This window comes from Mus caroli, unplaced genomic scaffold (genome assembly GCF_978045245.1).
Source record: "Mus caroli unplaced genomic scaffold, Mus_caroli_1 scaffold_16, whole genome shotgun sequence".
Taxonomy (NCBI): domain Eukaryota; kingdom Metazoa; phylum Chordata; class Mammalia; order Rodentia; family Muridae; genus Mus; species Mus caroli.
The window spans coordinates 30,355,864-30,374,897 of NW_028227271.1; the positions used below are offsets into that span (position 1 = coordinate 30,355,864).

At 47.6% G+C, this 19,034-nt stretch overlaps 1 protein-coding gene across 3 annotated transcripts in view; it reads left to right on the plus strand.

The window, feature by feature from the left end:
- Slc45a4 (solute carrier family 45 member 4) overlaps positions 1-19,034 on the plus strand; it is a 65,312-nt gene that overhangs the window by 25,759 nt on the left and 20,519 nt on the right. For all 3 annotated transcript variants that reach the window (XM_021184010.3, XM_029469805.2, XM_029469804.2), the window contains one exon: positions 13,697-14,331. In XM_021184010.3, coding sequence (XP_021039669.1) covers positions 14,088-14,331 — 244 coding nt within the window. In that variant the 5' untranslated portion in view covers positions 13,697-14,087. The remainder of the gene's footprint in view (positions 1-13,696; positions 14,332-19,034) is intronic.

Here is a 19,034-nt window from a genome sequence, read left to right on the forward strand (position 1 = left end):
CCCAGGTTTGCCATCTCAGCAGCCAACAGAGGCTCCAGTGCAGCAGGAATTCAAGGAACAGCAAGCCATAGTCCCTAGTGTGAAGAAAATGCTGGGGACCTGGTATAACAGTTTTTCTCCAGAGCCAGAGGAGTGCCAAACAGCACTTCCTCCTCCTCGACACAGAAAACCTCTTTGTAGAGGTGGAGGTTTTGGAGGGGTGTGCATTGAGGGGACATGGCCCTTTCCTGCTATGCCAGTTGTCCAAAGTCTGCAGCTATTCTGAGTGGAGCAGGGAGGAGAAAAGGAAGAAGTGACTGACCAGGTCCCCTCCTCTCTCAGTGAGTGGCATGGGGGTCTGTTTGGACTCTGGATTACCAGGGCGAAGCTGGAGTCCTCCAGGTGCTATTTCCTCAGAGGTGACCTTCCCAGCCTCCTTTGGAGGCTGAACACAGACAAAGCTATGCTGATAAACAATTCGATGACTCACAGGCCTGTGGTTCCAGGTGAGGTTGCTTGGATACCGGTACTGATCTTGCTGTTGGGTTGTTTGGCCTTAAGGAGGGTTGGTAGTCCCAGGCTGCAGCCACAAGTAAGCTTTCTTTATCTGTTCAAACCTGGACTTTCTGAAAATGAGCTTTAACATTTTACCAAATACAGCAGCAATCCTTTCCTATTCTCCCACTCCCGTTCCCAGCCTCACTTACTGCTGTCTGCCATCTGCTGGCAACCAAGGTCTGAAACTGTTAAAAAGAAAATTCTAAAAGTTGTTTAAACCGTGTGCATTCTGAGTAATGTGGCAAAGCCTCTGTTGTTCCTTCATGCCCACCTCAGGGCTGAGTCCCTTTGTCCTGGCTCTACAGTGTGTTTACCACTCACTCAGTCAACAAGGAAGGTCCTTAATTTAATAATCCAGGAAGAGTTATGCTGAACTTGCTGTGGTCTCTGCAGTCCCGCCCCTTCGCTCTACAGCACAGCGAGGAAGTTGCAGCCCTGAGTGGCATAGGTGGAAGAAAGTGATATAGCAGGGTGCTTGGGGTGTCACCCTGCAGGCAGAGGGGACTAGTTAGTTCTTCAGACCTCCCCTCCTTTAAAATGTCAGCATGTATCTGAGCACGTGGACTGTCATTTCAGGAAACTCCCACCACTTAGAGTTGAACCTCACATCCCCTTTTGCCTCAGCACACATTTGGGATCTGAAAGGCTCTGTTTTTAGACATCACATGCACCACTGTCAAAGGGATTTTACTCAACACAGTGGTATTGCTCAACTGCAGTCCTGTCTCTGAGGTCTGCTCGTGAGTAATGCTCCTGAATATGTGTGTAAATGACAGGCTTTTATTTAATTTTTCGTTCCATGTAGCTCCTTCTACTTGTTTCCTTGCCCTGACCCCTGGAGGGCATGGTCAGTAACAGAATCACAGTCTGTTGGCATCTGGCTTGCCCTGAACATAGCACTGAGAGGGTCTGATCGGGGCTCATCTTGTGGGTTTTATATTAAAAGCTGTAACATCTTCCTTCAGCCGGCCTGGGTTCCAGGAGCTTCTCTGTTTAGAAGCTTGCTGCAGTTTCCATGGCAGCCAGAGCTCCATTCTGACTCTAGTGGCCCGAAGCAGCAAATCTGCCAGTGCTGGAAACCTTTAGAAAAAAGGGAGGAGAAACCTCTCATTGCCAGTTAATTAAAAAACAGATCCCTTCTGTTCAGCTGATAGTGCAGATCGAAGAAACATACAGACCCAGGTAAGGAAGCCACGCCACAGAGAACCCTTTCTTTGGGGGCTGCTTGTCTTATTTTCACTGTGATTTTGCACTCGAGTAGTTTTTTGTTATGAGCCTTCAAATGCTGGCTGCCAGCTTGATCCCCTTGACATTTGGGTTTTAGTAGAAAACGTAGAGGGAGTCTGTTTACAAAGTATTTTCATCTCTAATCCCAGCACTCAGGAAGGTGAAAGCAGGAAGGTGTCGAGTTCAAGGTCACCCTTACTTAGAGAGTTTGAGGCCACTCTGGGCCCTGTGAGACCCTGCTCAAAAAACAAAAAACAAACAAACAAACAAACAAAAACAACCAAAAGCACAACAACAACAAAATAGTTGTCCTGCCCAAACCCCCTCCGGAGAGTAACACTAGAGAACCCAGTGTGGGACCAGCTAGGCCTCAGAACAAAACAGCGTAAAAATGTTTTTCATTTAAAATCCCCATGTCTCCCCTCGAGTCCTTTGTTTGAGACAGAATCTTCTATGTAGTCCAGGTTAGCCTGTAGCTCATGGCTGTTCTCTTGCCCAGCGTCTCTAGTGCTGATGGCAAGCATAAGTCACTCTGCCCAGCTCTTTGTTGTTGTTGCTTTTGGTTGACAGTGTTATCCAGGCTGACCTCGGACTGTGGGCTCAAGTGATCCTTCTGCCTCAGTCTCCCATGTGGTTGGTGTGCACTGCTGTGTGCAGTATGTCCTTCACATTGTAAAAAACAGAGTAATGGATACTTTGATTTGATTCCATATTAAAGGTGTTTTCTGTCTGTGCATAGTGCGATATGTCTATGACCTCAGCGCTCAGGAGGTAGAGGCAGATCTCTGAGTTCAAGGCCTGCCTGGTCTTATAACATAGGTTCCAGGCCAGCCAGGGCTACACAATGAAGCCCTGTTAATAGTAATAGCACATATGTAGTGTTGTGTTACTCACCACTGGGGTTTACCTGTTTGACTCAGATTCAGTGGCATTTCCTTTTAAGCTGGCACCTTGTTTGTGTCTAGTGTGGCAGGCAGTTCTGGCATCTAGGCTTGCCCAGCTGCTTTGTGTAGGCCAACTAAGAAGGGGCTTCTGAGCATTGAAAGCAGTTGGCAGAGAGAGACCTCAGCAGATATGTGACCTGGGGTGGACCTTGTATGGACAGCTTAAAGCAGATAACTGCTGGAGAGCCACAGGGGCTCTTTGAAGGGCCTTTGGAAGCCAGTGCAGAAGGGGGAGGCAGAAGCAGGGGACAGTATAATGGACATCGTATTCTCAGGGTTCTGACGGTGAGAGTGGATCTACAGTGTGAGGGGAAAGTAACCGGCCCAGGTAAGAAGCTTCGTTCTGGGGCCGTTCAAGTGTTAGAAGGGCAGAGGTGGGAGTTCTTACAGGATTCGGAGTGAACTGAAAATCAGAGTTCAGCAGAGCCCGAACCCTTGGGTAACTCCACTCAAGATTTTGGCCTCAGTGTATATTGGGGGTTGTCTTGTTAGTACTAGCAACCTTCATGATCACCATCCCTGTCCTTTGTGTGATTTAAAGGCCAGGAAGATCCATGAGAAACTAAAGTTGAAGAGGCCAGTAGTTCTTGCAGTCTAAGATTGATTCCCTGTGTAGGGTATCTGTGTGTCAGTGTGTCTCTGTGTGTGTGTGTGTTTATGCGTGTTTATGGCTCTTGTGTGCTATGTTGGTAAAGCTGTGGACTCTTGCAAGTGTGCACAACCATGTCAGAGCTGAGTTGGTGCCGTGGCTTGCTGCTTGAGGGACAGGACAGGACAGGTGTTATGGAAAGGGGCTGAGCTTCTTGCCTCCACCTGACTCTTAAGCTAGTGCTTGCTTTTTACCCCATCAGTTCATCCCAGCCATCTCCATGCAGGGACTAGTGCTGGTAGTCCAGCTGCAGGCTGTTTTCCTAAGACTCTGTTCATAGATATCTGGGCCAGGCTGTGCTGTACTCCATGCCCCAAAGGCCCTGGGAATTCCCAGTAGTCTCTTGCAGCTCTCTTGGCAATTCTGATGTTTTCCTTTGTAGATGGGAAAGTTGCTTCCAGAAATGGTGTGCCAGCCATGTAAACACAGCACCTGTGAGTTACATTCGTGGTCTGCAAATCGGCTTGGAGGCCTTGCAGTATCCAGTTGGTGCTGAGACAGCTTCACTTTAGTTTAGGTCCTTGGATCCTATGGTAGTCATGTTCTCTGTCAGCTGCTGGGGTCTTGCAGTACATCCTAGATATATGCCCACTAGTTGATGATACAGGAATCAGGAGCTACTGACAAACAGGCTGAGAGAAACTGAGGGATTCTGTTGTGGGGGGTCCTGGGTGGTGGGCACCAGGCTAGAGGAAGAACCCTTAGTTGTACCTGAGACATCCTGACTGGGCAGGGTCAAGAGGGTCTGGGTGGTCCCCATACCACTTCTGCAGACCTTGACACTGGTACTCTGTTGTTCTGGCTTCCTGAAGCTGTAACAATGGTGCCTCCTGTTGCACCCTTCCAGGGCTGGGATTCCAGGTACCCACCACCCTTCCCTGTCTACATAAACAGTTTATGTGGAGGGTGTGACAGCTTCTCTAGATGAACTAATGAATTCTAGTGTGTGTTTGTCTTGAAGTTTACTTTCATTGCAGTGTGCCAATTTCTTAACAAAAGTAAAAATTTAATCATCTTGATGAGTCACTGGTATTGACACACTGGTTTCTGCTTCTTGTCTAGTGAAAGAGAATTGTATCTTTGGGTTCTGTGATTGTTTTCTTCTCCTCCTCACTAAATGGGAGACCTCAGGCTGGCCTTAAACTTGCAGCAGTTCTCCTGCCTCAGCTTCCCAAATACTGGAATTACGAGTATTACCATCACTCCTGGCAAGAGGGAGGGATTTCAGAATTTCTAAGCATTCATTCCTGGCAATGTCCAGTGCACAGTTTACCATTGCCAGGTCTCCAACCCTTCTTACTCATTTACTTTTACTCTTCTTGTTGTTTTCAGACAGGTTCTCATGTACCAGAAGCTGGCCTTGAACCCCTTTTCCTTTTGCTCAGCCTCCCAAATGTTGTTACTTCTTGTTTTTGAGGCAGGGTCTTGGTAAGTTGCCTGGGCTGGTGTCCTTACTCTGTAGCCTAAGCAAGCCTTGCACATGCAATCCTCCTGCCTCAGCCTGCTGCATAGGTAGAAAGACAGGCTCAGCTCTTTACTCTCTGTCTTCTTATCTAGAAGGCCTCGGAGTCATGGTTGGTTCCTTTCTCAAGCTCATTTCCTGCCGCTTAGCAGTTTGCATTTAACAGTTCTCTATGTCTTGATGTGAACTCTGGCTAGCCCACAACTCACCATGTAGACTGGGCTGGCCTCCAGTTTGTCATAATCCTCTTGTTTCGGTCTGCTGGGTGCTGGCATGTGTGCCATATTTGACTTCCTCCACAGTTCATTAAGTCTCCTACTGGAAGACATCTTGGTTGCTTCCAGATTAACAACCAGGGTTATGTGTTAGTGTTTGTGTGCAGGGTTTTGGGGTCAAGCACATGCAACATGTGAACTGAATTCTGGATTGCAGGGTGATATGTTTAGTTCAGACTGGGTCCTATATCTGCACCCTTTTCATCCCACCAGCAGTGACTGAGCAAGGCTGTACCACATCTCACTAGTGCTTGGTGTTTGGATTTGGGCAATTCTGGCAGGTGTGTAGAGACCTGGCACTTAGGTGACACATGAAGGACCTTTTTTTCATAACTTTGCATGCTTTCATATATCTGTGTCTTTTGACCTCTCTTTTAGGATCCTTGACTAATTTTTTGGGTTTGTTTTTAATTTTTGAGACAATCTCATGTCATGTAGCCCAGGCTGGCTTTGAACTCAATACCCAGCCTAGGCCAATCCTGAACTACTCTCTGACCCTCCCTGGTTTTTTAGCCCACATGTTAGGGCTCCAGACTTTTGCAACCATGCCTGGCCCTCAGCCTGTCTCTAATCAGGCTGTCTTCTTAGCATGTGTTTTGGATAACTGTCTTTTGCCAGCTGTGTTCTTTGCAAATCCTTATTCCTAGTCTGTGGCTTATCTTCTCATTCTCTTAATACAGCATCAAATTCATTGCTTACGTGCTGTCCAGTAAAAAACAGGCTTGCTGTGTGCTGTATTTCATTTGTACCATGGACACTTCAGACTGCCTGGGTTCAACTGATCTTTTTAATTCTTGGTCCACTCATTGATATTCTTTGCTGTCTGCTGCCTGCCATTGGTCCAGTTTTACTGGTTTGTGGTGTTTCTGATCATCTGGAGAGAGGTGCTAGTGGGGACCAGGAAGCTGTGAACATCATGTAAGTGAATATCATTCAGGGCTGTTTGTGGTTCCATTACTACCTAGTACTACACTGTGATCTCTGTCAGATTGCCCCAGCAACTTTCTGGATTTACGTTGATGTGAAAAAGGCAGGTGGTTACTCCCTCTCCATACTTAACTTTGAACTTTGAATTTTGATCCCCCACATCAGGGTAGCAATTTGGTAAGGTCCTTTCTCTATGTTCCTCAAAAATCCAGACTTCCACCTGCTCTTGAGAGTAGCTGATAACAGTACTTAGAAGGCTATGCCACAGGGTGAATAGGGATAGAATCACCATATTTTAAAGATATTTTCAACTTACAAGGCTCATTGAGCGACTACACTTTTAAATTAAAGAGCATCTCCTGCACTCCTGGTGTTCTGAGGGTGTGGTACCTCAATTTATGCCTGTATATACATGTGAATGTGGGTGCTACGACAAGCTAGTCAGCCCTGAGCACTTGTTGGCCACATGGAGTCAGAACACACAGTTTGCACGTGTGAGGATATGTGTGACGAGCTATGGCCAGGCTGAGGGCCTCATTGACCTTGACAGCACTGGTGAGTGAACGTAGCCATTTCCACCTGTGGAGCTGGGAAGTGGCTCAGAAGTGCAGGGCCTGCCCTCTTCCAGGGTTGGAACCCACAAATTGCCAGGTGATCATGGTAGCCCATTTGTCACCTCAGCTCTTGGAAAGCAGAGACAGGGATCCCTGAGTAGACAAATTGGCGAGAGACTAAGAAAGAAACCCAAACCCAATGTTAATCACTGGCTTCCACTTGTATATGCAACACACATGCGTACACACACAGACACACCTTCTACCATGCACACACACACACACACACACACACATGTGCCTAGAAAACATACCCCAGAACTTTGAGCCAAGCTTGGGTACGGATCAGAGCTGCTGTGCAGCCACTTTTCCACAGCAGCTTGAAGGAAGTCACATGTTTTGGCATCAGTCACTCACATTAGAAACAGGACAATAGAGGAAGTTGTTGGTTGGAACAATCGTCGATGCATTTGTCTGAGTACATCTGCAGACTTTTCACCAAGTGTGCAACTTGCTGGAGCAGGCTCCAAGGGAAGCATTCTTTGCTGTACTGGAGGAAAGCTGTCCTGGGTATGTCACAGGTTGCTTAATAGAAGATGCCAGAAGAAGCCACAGTTGCTCTTATGCTGTTCCCTTCAAGTTCTCAGGTGTGCAGAGCTGCCTTGCTATGAGCAGATGCAGCTGGTCCCTCTGCCCTTGCTTCCTGCATGCCATCATCCTTTAGCTTGGGCACTTTACACTGTGTCTCTCAGAGGAAGCTTTTGCATGTGACTACGTAGTGTTCTCTCCAGGGATGGCATCGGAGCAGCTCCTTCCAAGGAGCAGCTGTCCTGCACTAGGAGATAACGCTTTGGACATTGCCTTTTGGGCAGTGAACCTACTTTTATGATACTTGATTCTCTCCTGAAATGTGCTGGTTTGAGTGCTGGGTGCTAGGCCTCTCTCTGGTCAGGAGTCAGGGCTCCACCTTGCTTGCTTCTTCAAGCTTCTTTCCTTTTCTTTTTTGGGGCTCTGATGGGGAATACCAGAGATGGCATAGGGAGCCCACAAGGGAAGAATTTCCACCCCACAAGGTCTTTGTGCCCAGGAAAGGCATAGCAAGGACCTAAGTCCCAACAAGGAGCTATGCTTGATTGAGTTCAGATGGAGAGGTCTTGAAAGAAATCTAGGATTGCCTTGTCTCCAGGGAAACGAATGAGCAAGCCAGCCAGCCAGGTATCTCTGGGATTCAGAAGCTCTGCCATTCAAGTCTGCGAATGGTGAGCAGATTGTTAACTTGGCTAGTCTCTTTTTGTCTATTCACAGACAAAAGCATTAGACACATTGAAATACAAAAAGTCAGTGGCCTCAGGTATATGAAGAGGGTCATAAAACGTCTGAGGGAGCAGGCAACATTATTAGCTTTCAACTGTTCACTGACCAAGGAAGAAGGAATCTTGCTAACAGAGACGTGGCAAGTGGAGTTAAGACTGAGCAGGAAAAGTTTGGAGAGTCCTCAAGGGCTTTCCTCAGAGAAGACTTGAAAGAAAACCAAAGATTAGACTATAGCGGACAACAGTTCTCCAAAACACAAGTGGAATCCAGTCCAGATTATAAAAGGACTCCCCCCGCCCCCCGAGCTCATCAGGCTGCTTTTAAAGTCCATATGCTCATAATGAGCATCGGTCTGGCGGTTCCTCAGAAAATTGGACATAGTACTACTGGAGGATCCAGCAATACCTCTCCTGGGCATATATCCAGAAGATGTCCCAACCGGTAAGAAGGACACATGCTCCACTATGTTCATAGCAGCCTTATTTATAATAGCCAGAACCTGGAAAGAACCCAGATGCCCCTCAACAGAGGAATGGATACAGAAAATGTGGTACATTTACACAATGGAGTACTACTCAGCTATTAAAAAGAATGAATTTATGAAATTCATAGCCAAATGGATGGACCTGGAGGGCATCATCCTGAGTGAGGTAACACAATCACAAAGGAATTCACACAATATGTACTCACTGATAAGTGGATATTAGCCCAAAACTTAGGATACCCAAGATATAAGATACAGTTTGCTAAACACATGAAACTCAAGAAGAATGAAGACTGAAGTGTGGACACTATGCCCCTCCTTAGAATTGGGAACAGAACACCCATGGAAGGAGTTACAGAAACAAAGTTTGGAGCTGTGACGAAAGGATGGACCATCTAGAGACTGCCATATCCAGAGATCCATCCCATGATCAGCATCCAAACGCTGACACCATTGCATTCACTAGCAAGATTTTGCTGAAAGGACCCAGACATAGCGGTCTCTTGTGAGACTATGCCGGGGCCTGGCAAACACAGAAGTGGATGCTCACAGTCAGCTAGTGAATGGATCACAGGGCCCCCAATGGAGGAGCTGGAGAAAGTACCCAAGGAGCTGAAGGGATCCTCAACCCTATGGGTGCAACAACATTATGAACTAACCAGTACCCCGGAGCTCTTGACTCTAGCTGCATATGTATCAAAAGATGGCCTAGTCGACCATCACTGGAAAGAGAGGCCCGTTGGACATGCAAACTTTATATGCCCCAGTACAGGGGAACGCCAGGGCCAAAAAAATGGGAATGGGTGGGTAGGGAAGTAGGGGGGAGGGTATGGGGGACTTTTGGGATAGCATTGGAAATGTAATTGAGGAAAAGATGTAATAAAAAAATATATAACTCTTAGAGGGTTAGATAGATGCTTTGTGGTGGGTTGTGCTGTGGGTTGGCTGTGCCTGGGACTTAGTTTACAGACTGAGACATGTTCAGTAGGCCTGCTCGTTCAGGACATCTGGAAGGTGCTCATGGCATTTGCCTATGTCAGATCTACTGTCTGTTCATCTGGACCACGTGAGCGGCAGGTACCCAACCCAGCACACACACACACACACACACACACACACACACACACACACACTCACTCACACTATCCACAAGGATCCCAGAGAGGCGAGACCTAGGATGAGGGGGCTGGTTGCCTTTCACCAGACATGGCTGTTCTAGAATTCTGGAGTGTGACAGTAGTCAGGACAGGCCCCAGGTGTCCTTCCTGCTACTGCTCTTAGGTGGTACATCATCATTCATTGAACCCCACTGGCCTTCTGATGTGTGGCCAGTTTCAGTGTGAGCAGCAGGAGGACCAAGTTAGGGAAGTGAGTTCCTAGTGCATCATGAGGGACTGCTCAACAGCTGGCTTGTGTGTTATCCCATCCAGCCCAGCAGTTACAACAGTATTGGCAGGAGCAGAGCCCACGGTCCTAACTGGGAAGGAGTCTCGGAAGGTTGGTGTGTCTTGAGCTGGTATAGAGAGGCAGGAAGCATAGTAGGGCTGTACGGTGTAAACTTCCAGGGAGCAAAAGCAGCTACAATAGGCCTCTCTGATCCCAGAGCTGGACTGGACTGAGCCCCTTCAAAGATGGCAGCACTGTTCCAGGTAAATTGTGCAGCTCAATGCCAGGTTTTTCTGAGATAATGGGTGCTGAGACTGCCTGGACCTGTGTTCTCATCTGCGCACCCTGCACAAATTCTGAGTCTTTGAATAGTGAGTCCCCAGAGTCTGTCCATCTCCCTTCCCCACTCCCGTTTGATGTCTGTTTCTTTTTGCACTCCCCTGGTCCTTGTGCCACCATGCATTGATCTAACCAGGTAAGGCAGAGGTGTGTGTAGTTCCATAGGCTTGGTGCTAGCTGTGACCAGAAACTGCACACTACTGTGCAGTGGTTTGCTGGATACTCGCTGTTCTTACTTGGCCTTCTCTTCCTTGTAAGCTGCGATAAATCCCCAGTCTGAGAAGTGTAGTGTTGCTGTGGAGACTGAGCTTTAGTTGAGAGCATCACATCTTCAGAGCCAGCAAATGGCTTGATGGCATGTGGTTTCCAGCTCTGTCTTGTGCAGCCTGGGATAACACATCAACAATGGTGATATGGTCAGGTCGGGTGGGAATTGGAAGCCCAGAAGCTGTTTGGATGGAGCAACAAAAAAACCTACTCTATTGTGAGATTCCTAAGGCTAGTTGACCTGTCTGTCTCCAGGGCATAGGTCAGCACCTGTAATCTCAGAAAAGCCTAGTGAGATCTAGCCTGGAGTCCTAGTTCTGCTGGACTGGTCAACAGGTTTTGCATTTTAAACGCATTGTTAAAGACAAACAACCCAGCAAGCCTTGAGGTGGAAATGCATGCCTAGCACACATTTAACCCCAGCTCTTGGAAGGCAGACTCGGGCAGATCTCTGAGTTCCAGGCCTGGTTTATAGAAGGAGTTCCAGGATAGCCAGGACTATACAAAGAAACCCTGTTTAGAAAAACAAAAAACAAAATAAAACAACAACAACAAAAAACCCTCAAAACCAACAACTAAATAGACGTACAACAGAGGCTATCTGTGACTTTACAAGAAAGTTGGCCATACTTGGTTTGGAGTTGATTAAGATTTCTCATGCTGTGAGTGGAAATCAGGTGATGGCTTCTCCTTCTACCTTTTGGGTCCCAAGGATATCAGGTTGTGCTCTCTGAGCCAACTAGCTGGCCCAGGCTCAACCATCTTACAGAAACCCTTGGACCAGCATTACTCAGCCTTGGGGCTGATGGCTGGGTGCTGCAAACTGCCACAGAGTGTGGGAGTGTCCCTGGCCAGTAGATACCCTGGTACATTGTGACTGGAATGGGCTGCCTAGAATGATTTGCACACCTGTATATTGGAGGTTAATTTTTGTCTTACTTTATTTTTGTTTTGTTGAGGTAAGGCCTTATGTAGCCCAAGCTTGCTATGTAACCAAGGACAACCTTGAGCTCCACCCTGCAAAGAGCTGATACTATAAGCATGTACCACCGCTTGGTTTCAGATTTACTGCCTCATTTTACTGTTGCTGCAGAGCCAAGTCTTAGCAATGCATTTCAGGCACACCGTCTCTGAGGCTGAGCAGCAGTGGGTCAAAGGCCACTGAGCAGAGCTGAATGCTTTGGTGTTTGTAGTTATGTATCTAGGGCTGCTTGCAAAATAATCACTGTTGTTCTGTCCAACACCAGCTGATCTGTTTTTGCTTCACAAACTTCATGGACACATGTCCTGAAAATGTCCCTGTCACAAAGAGCCCTGTTTGACATAAGACTGGCAGGTTGACATGAATAAAGCAAGCCATGGTGTTTTCTCTCGACAGTGACGGGACAAAAGTCGAGATCAAGAGTAGCAAGCTGGGGTAACGTTAGGGTCAGTTTCCTCACCGCTGTTAAGTATGTGTTGCAAGTGGCTCCTGATAAAATCTTGGAAATGTTATAAAGTGGGTAAATAGGGTTTTTTTTGTTTTATTTTTAATTATATGTATTAATATCCATGTAAGGTTATGTGCACATGAGTGCTAGTGTCCTAAGAGGTAAGAGGTGTTGAATCCCCTGAAGTGTTATAGGAAGTTGTAATCTGCCCAACAGTTGCTGGGAACTGAACTTGGGTCCTCTGGCAGGAAGGCCTCTCGACTGCTGAGTGGTCTCGCTATCTCTATAGTCCTTGACTGAGGTTTATATGGAAGAGGGGATAGTTAAGGGGGAGATTGCAGATGAGGGCTACAGTGTGGAGTTGCAGTGATACTGGGGACAGAGAATCGTTGTAGCTAGCTGAGACTGCTGAATCTCTGTTCTGGGAGTGAAGTGGGGGTGGGTCTGAGGAGTGGGTTATAGTTGCAACCAAAGAACAAAGTGAGTGGGAGTGGGTGGGAAGAGTTGAACGCGGTGCTCTGGGAAACCTCCTTCTGGTGGGCTGTCCTGAGCCTGCCCAGAGGGCTGCTGAGAGGAGGACTAAGTGGTGCTCACCCCAAGCTTCCTGCCCATCCTAGAAGGGGAGGGGAGGAGGGGCTAGCTAGAACTCACCTTTACTAATAAGATAGTACTAGAAATACTTTATCCAAAGCAGTCATTGAGAAACGTTTGGTAAGTTGTCAGCCTACAGACCCAACTTCATATCCAATGGGAATACTTTTTGTAGCCCTTCAAATGGAACCCAGCATCTGGAGGTCCAGCTCTCAAAGAGGTTGGGGTGGTACACGTGCGCATGCCCACACTGGTTTGAGTCAAGGTCTTGCTGTGTAGTCAGGCAGACCTGGAACTCAAGATCCTCCTGCCTCTATCTCCCTGGTGCTGGCCTAACATCTGTGTGCCACCATATTGATGTTTGGATCCTTTCTAAGAGGACACACCCAGTTATCACTGGGAATTGATGCATTACCATTGTGTGTGTCTAAGTAGAGATAAGCTAGTCACAGAAACTGGAATGGAACAGACTTCAAGACAGGGCTCTTGTGTTGAAGCCCCTGGTAATGCCACACTTAGGCAAGGTATCTCTGCTGCTAGAAGTTAACAGTGTGGCATGTGTGTGTATGCAGGGTCTTTTAACTTTCATTTGTTTATCACTGTGTTTTCTAATCTAGATAGGTCAAGGGCTACTTCCCAAGCTGCTGTTGAATTCCATGCTGAGACCCAGCCTCGGCATAGATTTTTGAACTTGCCTGTGAAGCAGTGGGGCTGGTATCCTTGCACTGTCTAGCTTGCCTCTTCCACTTCTTAAAAAAAAAAAAAATTTATTTATGTACATTGGTGTTTTGCCTGCATGTATGTCTGTGTAAGGGTGCCGGATGCCCTGGAACTGCAGTTACAGATAGTTGTGAATTGCCATGTGGGCATTGAACCTGGGTCCTCAGGAAGAGCAGCCAGTTCTAACCACTGAGCCATCATCTCTCCAGGCCTTCTCTTCTATTTTTATTGTACATTTGCAGGCAGTGTCTCATGAATCCTCTTGTGGGTCTGTCAGTTGTTCTCCCAGCTTCCCTTTCTTCCTTTGTACTCTGTTTTCATGATATTGGTGGGCCAAGCAGGACAGTCCTGATGCTTCTTGTCAACAGGAATACCTGACTGACACAGAGGTGCCAGTGTATCAGTGTTAGCTAGAGAGTGAGCATTATTTCCTGTCCACTTCCCTTCTGACTGCACTTTGTAACGCTGCCTCAGGTATAATTCTCAGGAGCTTGAGTGCTGTTGGTGATGAGCAGGCTCCGGGGGGTCGAGTGGCAGCTGTGGTGGACAGAGACCACCCCTGACTGCAGCTTGTCTTTGCTCTCTTGCAGATCCTCTAGCCGCTCGATGGGGAGTCACAGAAGACCGCCTGTGTGTGTCAGATCCCCACCTCTCTGTAGCAAGAGAAGTAACTACAGCGCCTTCACAGTCATGATGATGAAACTGGTATTAACTGAGTGGCCCTTATGGATTTTTAACTCTAACTCACAGTGAGCCAGCAAGCCATATGTTTACAGTTCAACCAAAAACCCTTCGTGTTGCTGCACTTCTTGTGAGAGGTTGAGACGCCTGTTGGTACAGAGTGGAATACAAGAGTTACTTGCCGTGGAACGCACCTGCAGCAGAGCGAGAAGACGTCTTAATTTATCATTGGAGAGAGATGATAGTATTATTTATATAGGTAGAATAAATATATATATAAATATATATATTTTGGTGGTAATGAAAATGGCTCCGCAGAATGCCGACTCGGAATCTATGCAAGTACAAGAGCTGCCTGTGCCCCTGCCAGACCCTCAGAAACCCAGAGACCCAGAGGCGGAGACCCAAGAGGAGACCACAAGCGAGGGGTCCATAGACAGAATCCCCACACGCCTATGGGTCATGCATGGGGCAGTGATGTTTGGCAGGGAATTTTGTTACGCGATGGAGACAGCACTGGTTACACCTATACTGTTACAGATAGGTAAGTCAGCACGGTGGGCCTGGCAACCGCTGAGTGTGCAGCTTTAGTCACAGCTGCTGAAACTCAGGGTCCTGGGGAGCACTGCCATGGGCCCTTGTCCTCTGTGACAGTTTTCTCCTGTTAACCTGGTTCAGGGTTTGTTCCTTCCTGTGGTTTGGACATTGCATTGCAGGTCTTTATGGCAGGGCACTTGAGAAAAGCTGGTTCTGGCCATGGTGGGCACACTGACTGTGGAGGTCTCTGGCTGGACCCCCATGGCAAGCCATCCTGTGTCACACTTGAATTTCTCACCTATGGAATGAGGCTGAATGTAATTCCACCCCAAAGGTTCTGCAACCTCCCTGGTTGCCACTAGAGTGGGGTTGTTCCCAAAGTTTGTCAGAATCTTTGGTTTTCTCTGTAGGCACGGGGAGTTTTAAAAACTTAATTCTTCAGCTCTGAAGCTTCTAAGCAACTAGACAAAGGGCCACTCAATTTAGAAACATCAGTTTTGTTCTAGATGTTCATGGAATTAGGATTAATAGTGTAAAAATCTGTCCACTTTGGTTGTTTTCGCAGTATTTCTTGCCAGAAAATTACTGTATCCTTCCTTGCCTGATGAGAGCTAGCTAACCCTGATGTGCTGATGTTAGTCATCTCAGCGTGTGGACTGCCCTCCCCTGTGAGGTCATCACCACTTCTTCCATCACACTGGGATGTGGCTTTGGCCTCAGCACACAGGTCTCTGTGGGAGCAGGCTTATGACACTGCCTCGTTGCCTCACACACTGCTCTGTGGCCCAAGTTAGGAAAGTAGCTAGCATGGGTCTCATTCTGGGGTTCCATTATGAATTCTGGCAAACTAGCTTTGGGAATTAGACCTTAATCTTTACCCTGAGCTTCCAAAACCAGTTCTCAGAAGGCCTGGAAGGTGGCCAGAGGGCTTATGGCGCAGGTGCACCGGGGGCTCTCCTGGAGGGTAAGCAGGTGCTGAGCTTGACCGTGAGCAGCTGCTCATCCCTTATGGGGCCTGTCATTTGAAGGCACTGGGGCAGACAGGACACCACATCTGTCCTTAGATGCCTCAGCCTCAGAGAGGTGGGATGAATAACATGAAGCACCAGCACCACGCCCCCAGTCATTTTGGAGGTGCCCCGAGGGAAAGAAACATAGACCATCTTGAGGATTGAAGATACTGACTTCTGGGGAAAGGGTACAAGACAGCAGGGCCAGAGGAGAGGAGAGTCATGCTATGGTCACAGAAGTCAGCTTGTCTAGTGAGAGAGTGTGGGGGAAAGAGGCATCAGGCTTACTTAGTGTTTATTTTGTCCTGTCAAAGCCTTCTGAGAACTGGCTTCCATCCAGATCTTGTAGCAGATCTGGAGCCAGAATGGCCTTCTATGTTGGTCTGCCTCTTTTGTTATAGCAACAGTGATGTGATTGACAGTCCCAAGCTTCTGAGACCCAGGAGCCACAGCTGCCTGGAACCTACACACTTCATGGGCTATACTGTTGCCACGTAACCTTTGGCACTTTTTATTGTTTGTTTTTAAATATTACATGAGGTTGTGTAATTTTACTTAATTTGAGGGTAATAAATATTTTACCATGTACATCTCCCAAGTAGCGGGGATTATAGGCTGAACTACTAGTCCCTCAGTGACCCCATCTTACTAGAAGTTGCTGTGATTTCTTGGAGATATCTACGTGACAATGAGGGCTCCAACCAAGAGCCAGCAAAGCAAGGCCCAAGGTTTTAAAAGTTAAGAGCTTGTGACAAACCAGTCCTGCCAGTGCTTGGTGAGAAGTTAGGTGACAGACCTTTTCCCATCTGAGCTTTGCCGTGACCACAGCCTCGGTCAAGACCTGCAGTTCAGTTGTTGAGAGACCTTGAGCCAAACTACTGAGCTGAACATCAGGTTCCTGACTCATAGAAATTGTGAGATGACAAATGCTGTAAGCCACTCTGCCTTGTTCCCCTTGTCATACAGCAATAGGAAGCTGATATGTGGGCTCTTGGTGTTCTGTTTGAAGTTTTATGGCTTCACTTTATAAACCCTTTATGATTTAGAACATAGTGTTTTCCTGTTACCTGAGTATATCTATCTTTTTTCCCTTTTTTAAAAAAATTTTTTGAGACAGTGTTTCTCCATGTAACCCTGGCTGTCCTGGAACTTACTGTGTAGACCAGGCTATCCTCAGAGATCCACCTGCTTCTGCCTCCCCAGTACTGGGATTGAAGCCATGTGCCACCACTGCCTTGCTGTATATTCATCTTTCTAAAAAGTGTCAGATTGCTTTAAAATTTTCACTTACATTGATTGACTGACTGACTGACTGACTGATTGATTGGTTGTAGTTCTGTACTTGGTCAGAGGACAACTTCCAGTAATCAGTTCTCTCCCACTGTGTGTGTGGGGTCTTTGGAATCGAACTCAGGTCATCGTGTTTGGCAACAATTCCCTTTACCTACTGAGCCATCTTACTGGCCCTCAGAGTGATTTCAAAGGACAGGTGTTTATTGACAAATACCTCTTCATAAAGTCTGTCTATGGTTTGTGGTAGGAAGCCTGCCCTTTCTTTTTCAAATGTTCAATTTCCCATAGAAAACTTCCTGTGTGGAAGGCAGCAGGCAGAAGCTAGTGAGCAGAGTATCGCTCAGGTTCAAACCTCTGACGCCAGTGGGCCTGATGGATGGCTCAGTCCAGGAGCAGCAGTCAGACAAGGATCTGCAGGCTCGCCCTTCGGCAGTGTCCCTGGTCGTCCTGTGAGTGCATGCCTCTCAGTGAGTTGTCCTTGTTGTTACACTGTTGCCTGCAAAGCTGGTCAGTGAGCCTCCGTGGTGGGTGCAGAAAGGCTGTCAAGTGCTGCTTACCAACTTCTTTCTGGCTGTCACCAGCCATGTGGCAGGATGCCTCCCTTGTCCCTCTGATGTACCAACAAGTTTCGAAGCCTGTGTTCCCTGTGCCTTACATTGTTTGTTGGCACAGGGCTGGCTGGGACCTGTTAGCACGGAGAAGCCAATGTCCTCTAAGGGGTTGCCTCAGTATCCTCCGCCCTTGATAATAATGTCTGGTTGTTCTGAGCCTGGTTTTCCCCATGGTGGCCCCAACGAAAGGGTGGGAATAGAGGAGACTCCAGAAGGTTGGACTGAGCAGAAGGAGGTGTGGCCAGCCAGCCACCCTTCCACCTATGATACACCATAGCGTTTGCCTTTAGGATAGCAGCTCAAAGACCCCCCTGGGTTCTATGTCATCTCCATTATTTGCTCAAATGGCATAGGTGGGTTTTGTGCCTGTGTAGTGGTGGGTATTGGAAGGTGCCATGTCCCACAGCCAAAGCTGACTCTTTGAAAGCCTTGGCTCTCTTTTTCATCCAGTGCCAGCGGGTTTATTTCTATACCAACATCTCTTTTGAAAACAGTCACATATCTAGAGTGCTTACACCAATGGAGTCTGGCACATGTGAGACCTGAGCGGCTGTTCCTCCTTTACCTGGGCTCCCACAGAGGCCTGGGCCACATCACTTTGCACAGCTGCCAAGGAAAGTGAAACCCTAAGCAAGAACACCTGGGTAAGGACAAGAGCCTGAGCTCCTGGATACCAGGGTCTTTTTCTCAGGGTCGGCATCACCGTGTTACTCAGCTTGAGACGTGACAGACCAAGAGACTTCTTTTTCTCATAAGATCCCAGCCTGTGTCCTCAGCTTCCCACCATGCAGGAGTGTTCAGAATATTAATTCTTCTTACTGTTGATACTTCAAACCTTTTATTTAGAGACAGGCTCTCTCTCTCTCTGTATACCAGCATGGCCTACAACTCTGAATTCTCCCCATCAGACTCCCCAAGTGCTGGGGCTGCAGCTCTGTGACACGGCACCTACTTCTTAGTGCACTTTGGATGTATGTGGAGTTAGGATTGAGCTCAAGGCCTGCTGTGTGGTTGGCACATGCTCTGCCACTGGGTCATACCCTTGGCTCACTTTGAACTTTTTACTTTTGATTTTTGAGACAGGGTCTCTCTCTGTGTTCCCCTGGCTATTCTCAAACTTGCTATGTAGACCAGGCTAGCTTCAAACTCAGAGATCTGCCTACCTCTGCCTCCCAGGTAGTGGGATTAAAGGTGCTCACCACCAAACCTGGCTAGGTGTTTGTTTGTTTGTTTGTTTGTTTGTTTTGCTTGCCTGCTTGTTTCAAGGCAGACTCTCAGTCTCCCAGGCTGCCCTTGAACTCCCTCTATAGCTCAGACAGGTCTTAAATTCTTGGCCTTTCTGCTTCTGACTCCAAGTAACTGGAATTATAGGCCTGGCCACCGCTCATGTTGCACCTCGGCTCTTTTCTTGCCCCTGGTGAGCTCTTCTACCCACATGAGCTCCCAGAATGCCAGTAAATCTGACAGGGAAGCCCTCTCTCTGGGAAGGAGCCCTAGGGTGGAGGTGCCAGTCTGTGGTCGGGGGCTGTTGCTGAATCCCTGAGGGAGTCTTTGATGGACAGAAGGTGACTGGGCTGCTGTGACAGGGACCTGACACTGGAGAACTCCAGGTACCAGTAGTGTCACTGAGATATGCATGACCCAGTCCAGTCCACCTGCCTTTCTAAGCCCCATCTCACAGGATATTTCTTTAAAAAATTCAAAAAATTCAATGCCATCTTCTTGGTGGGATGATATTTTTACCCCATTCAGAATCCCAATGTTCTACACTCCCTAAGACATTGAAATCTCTCATT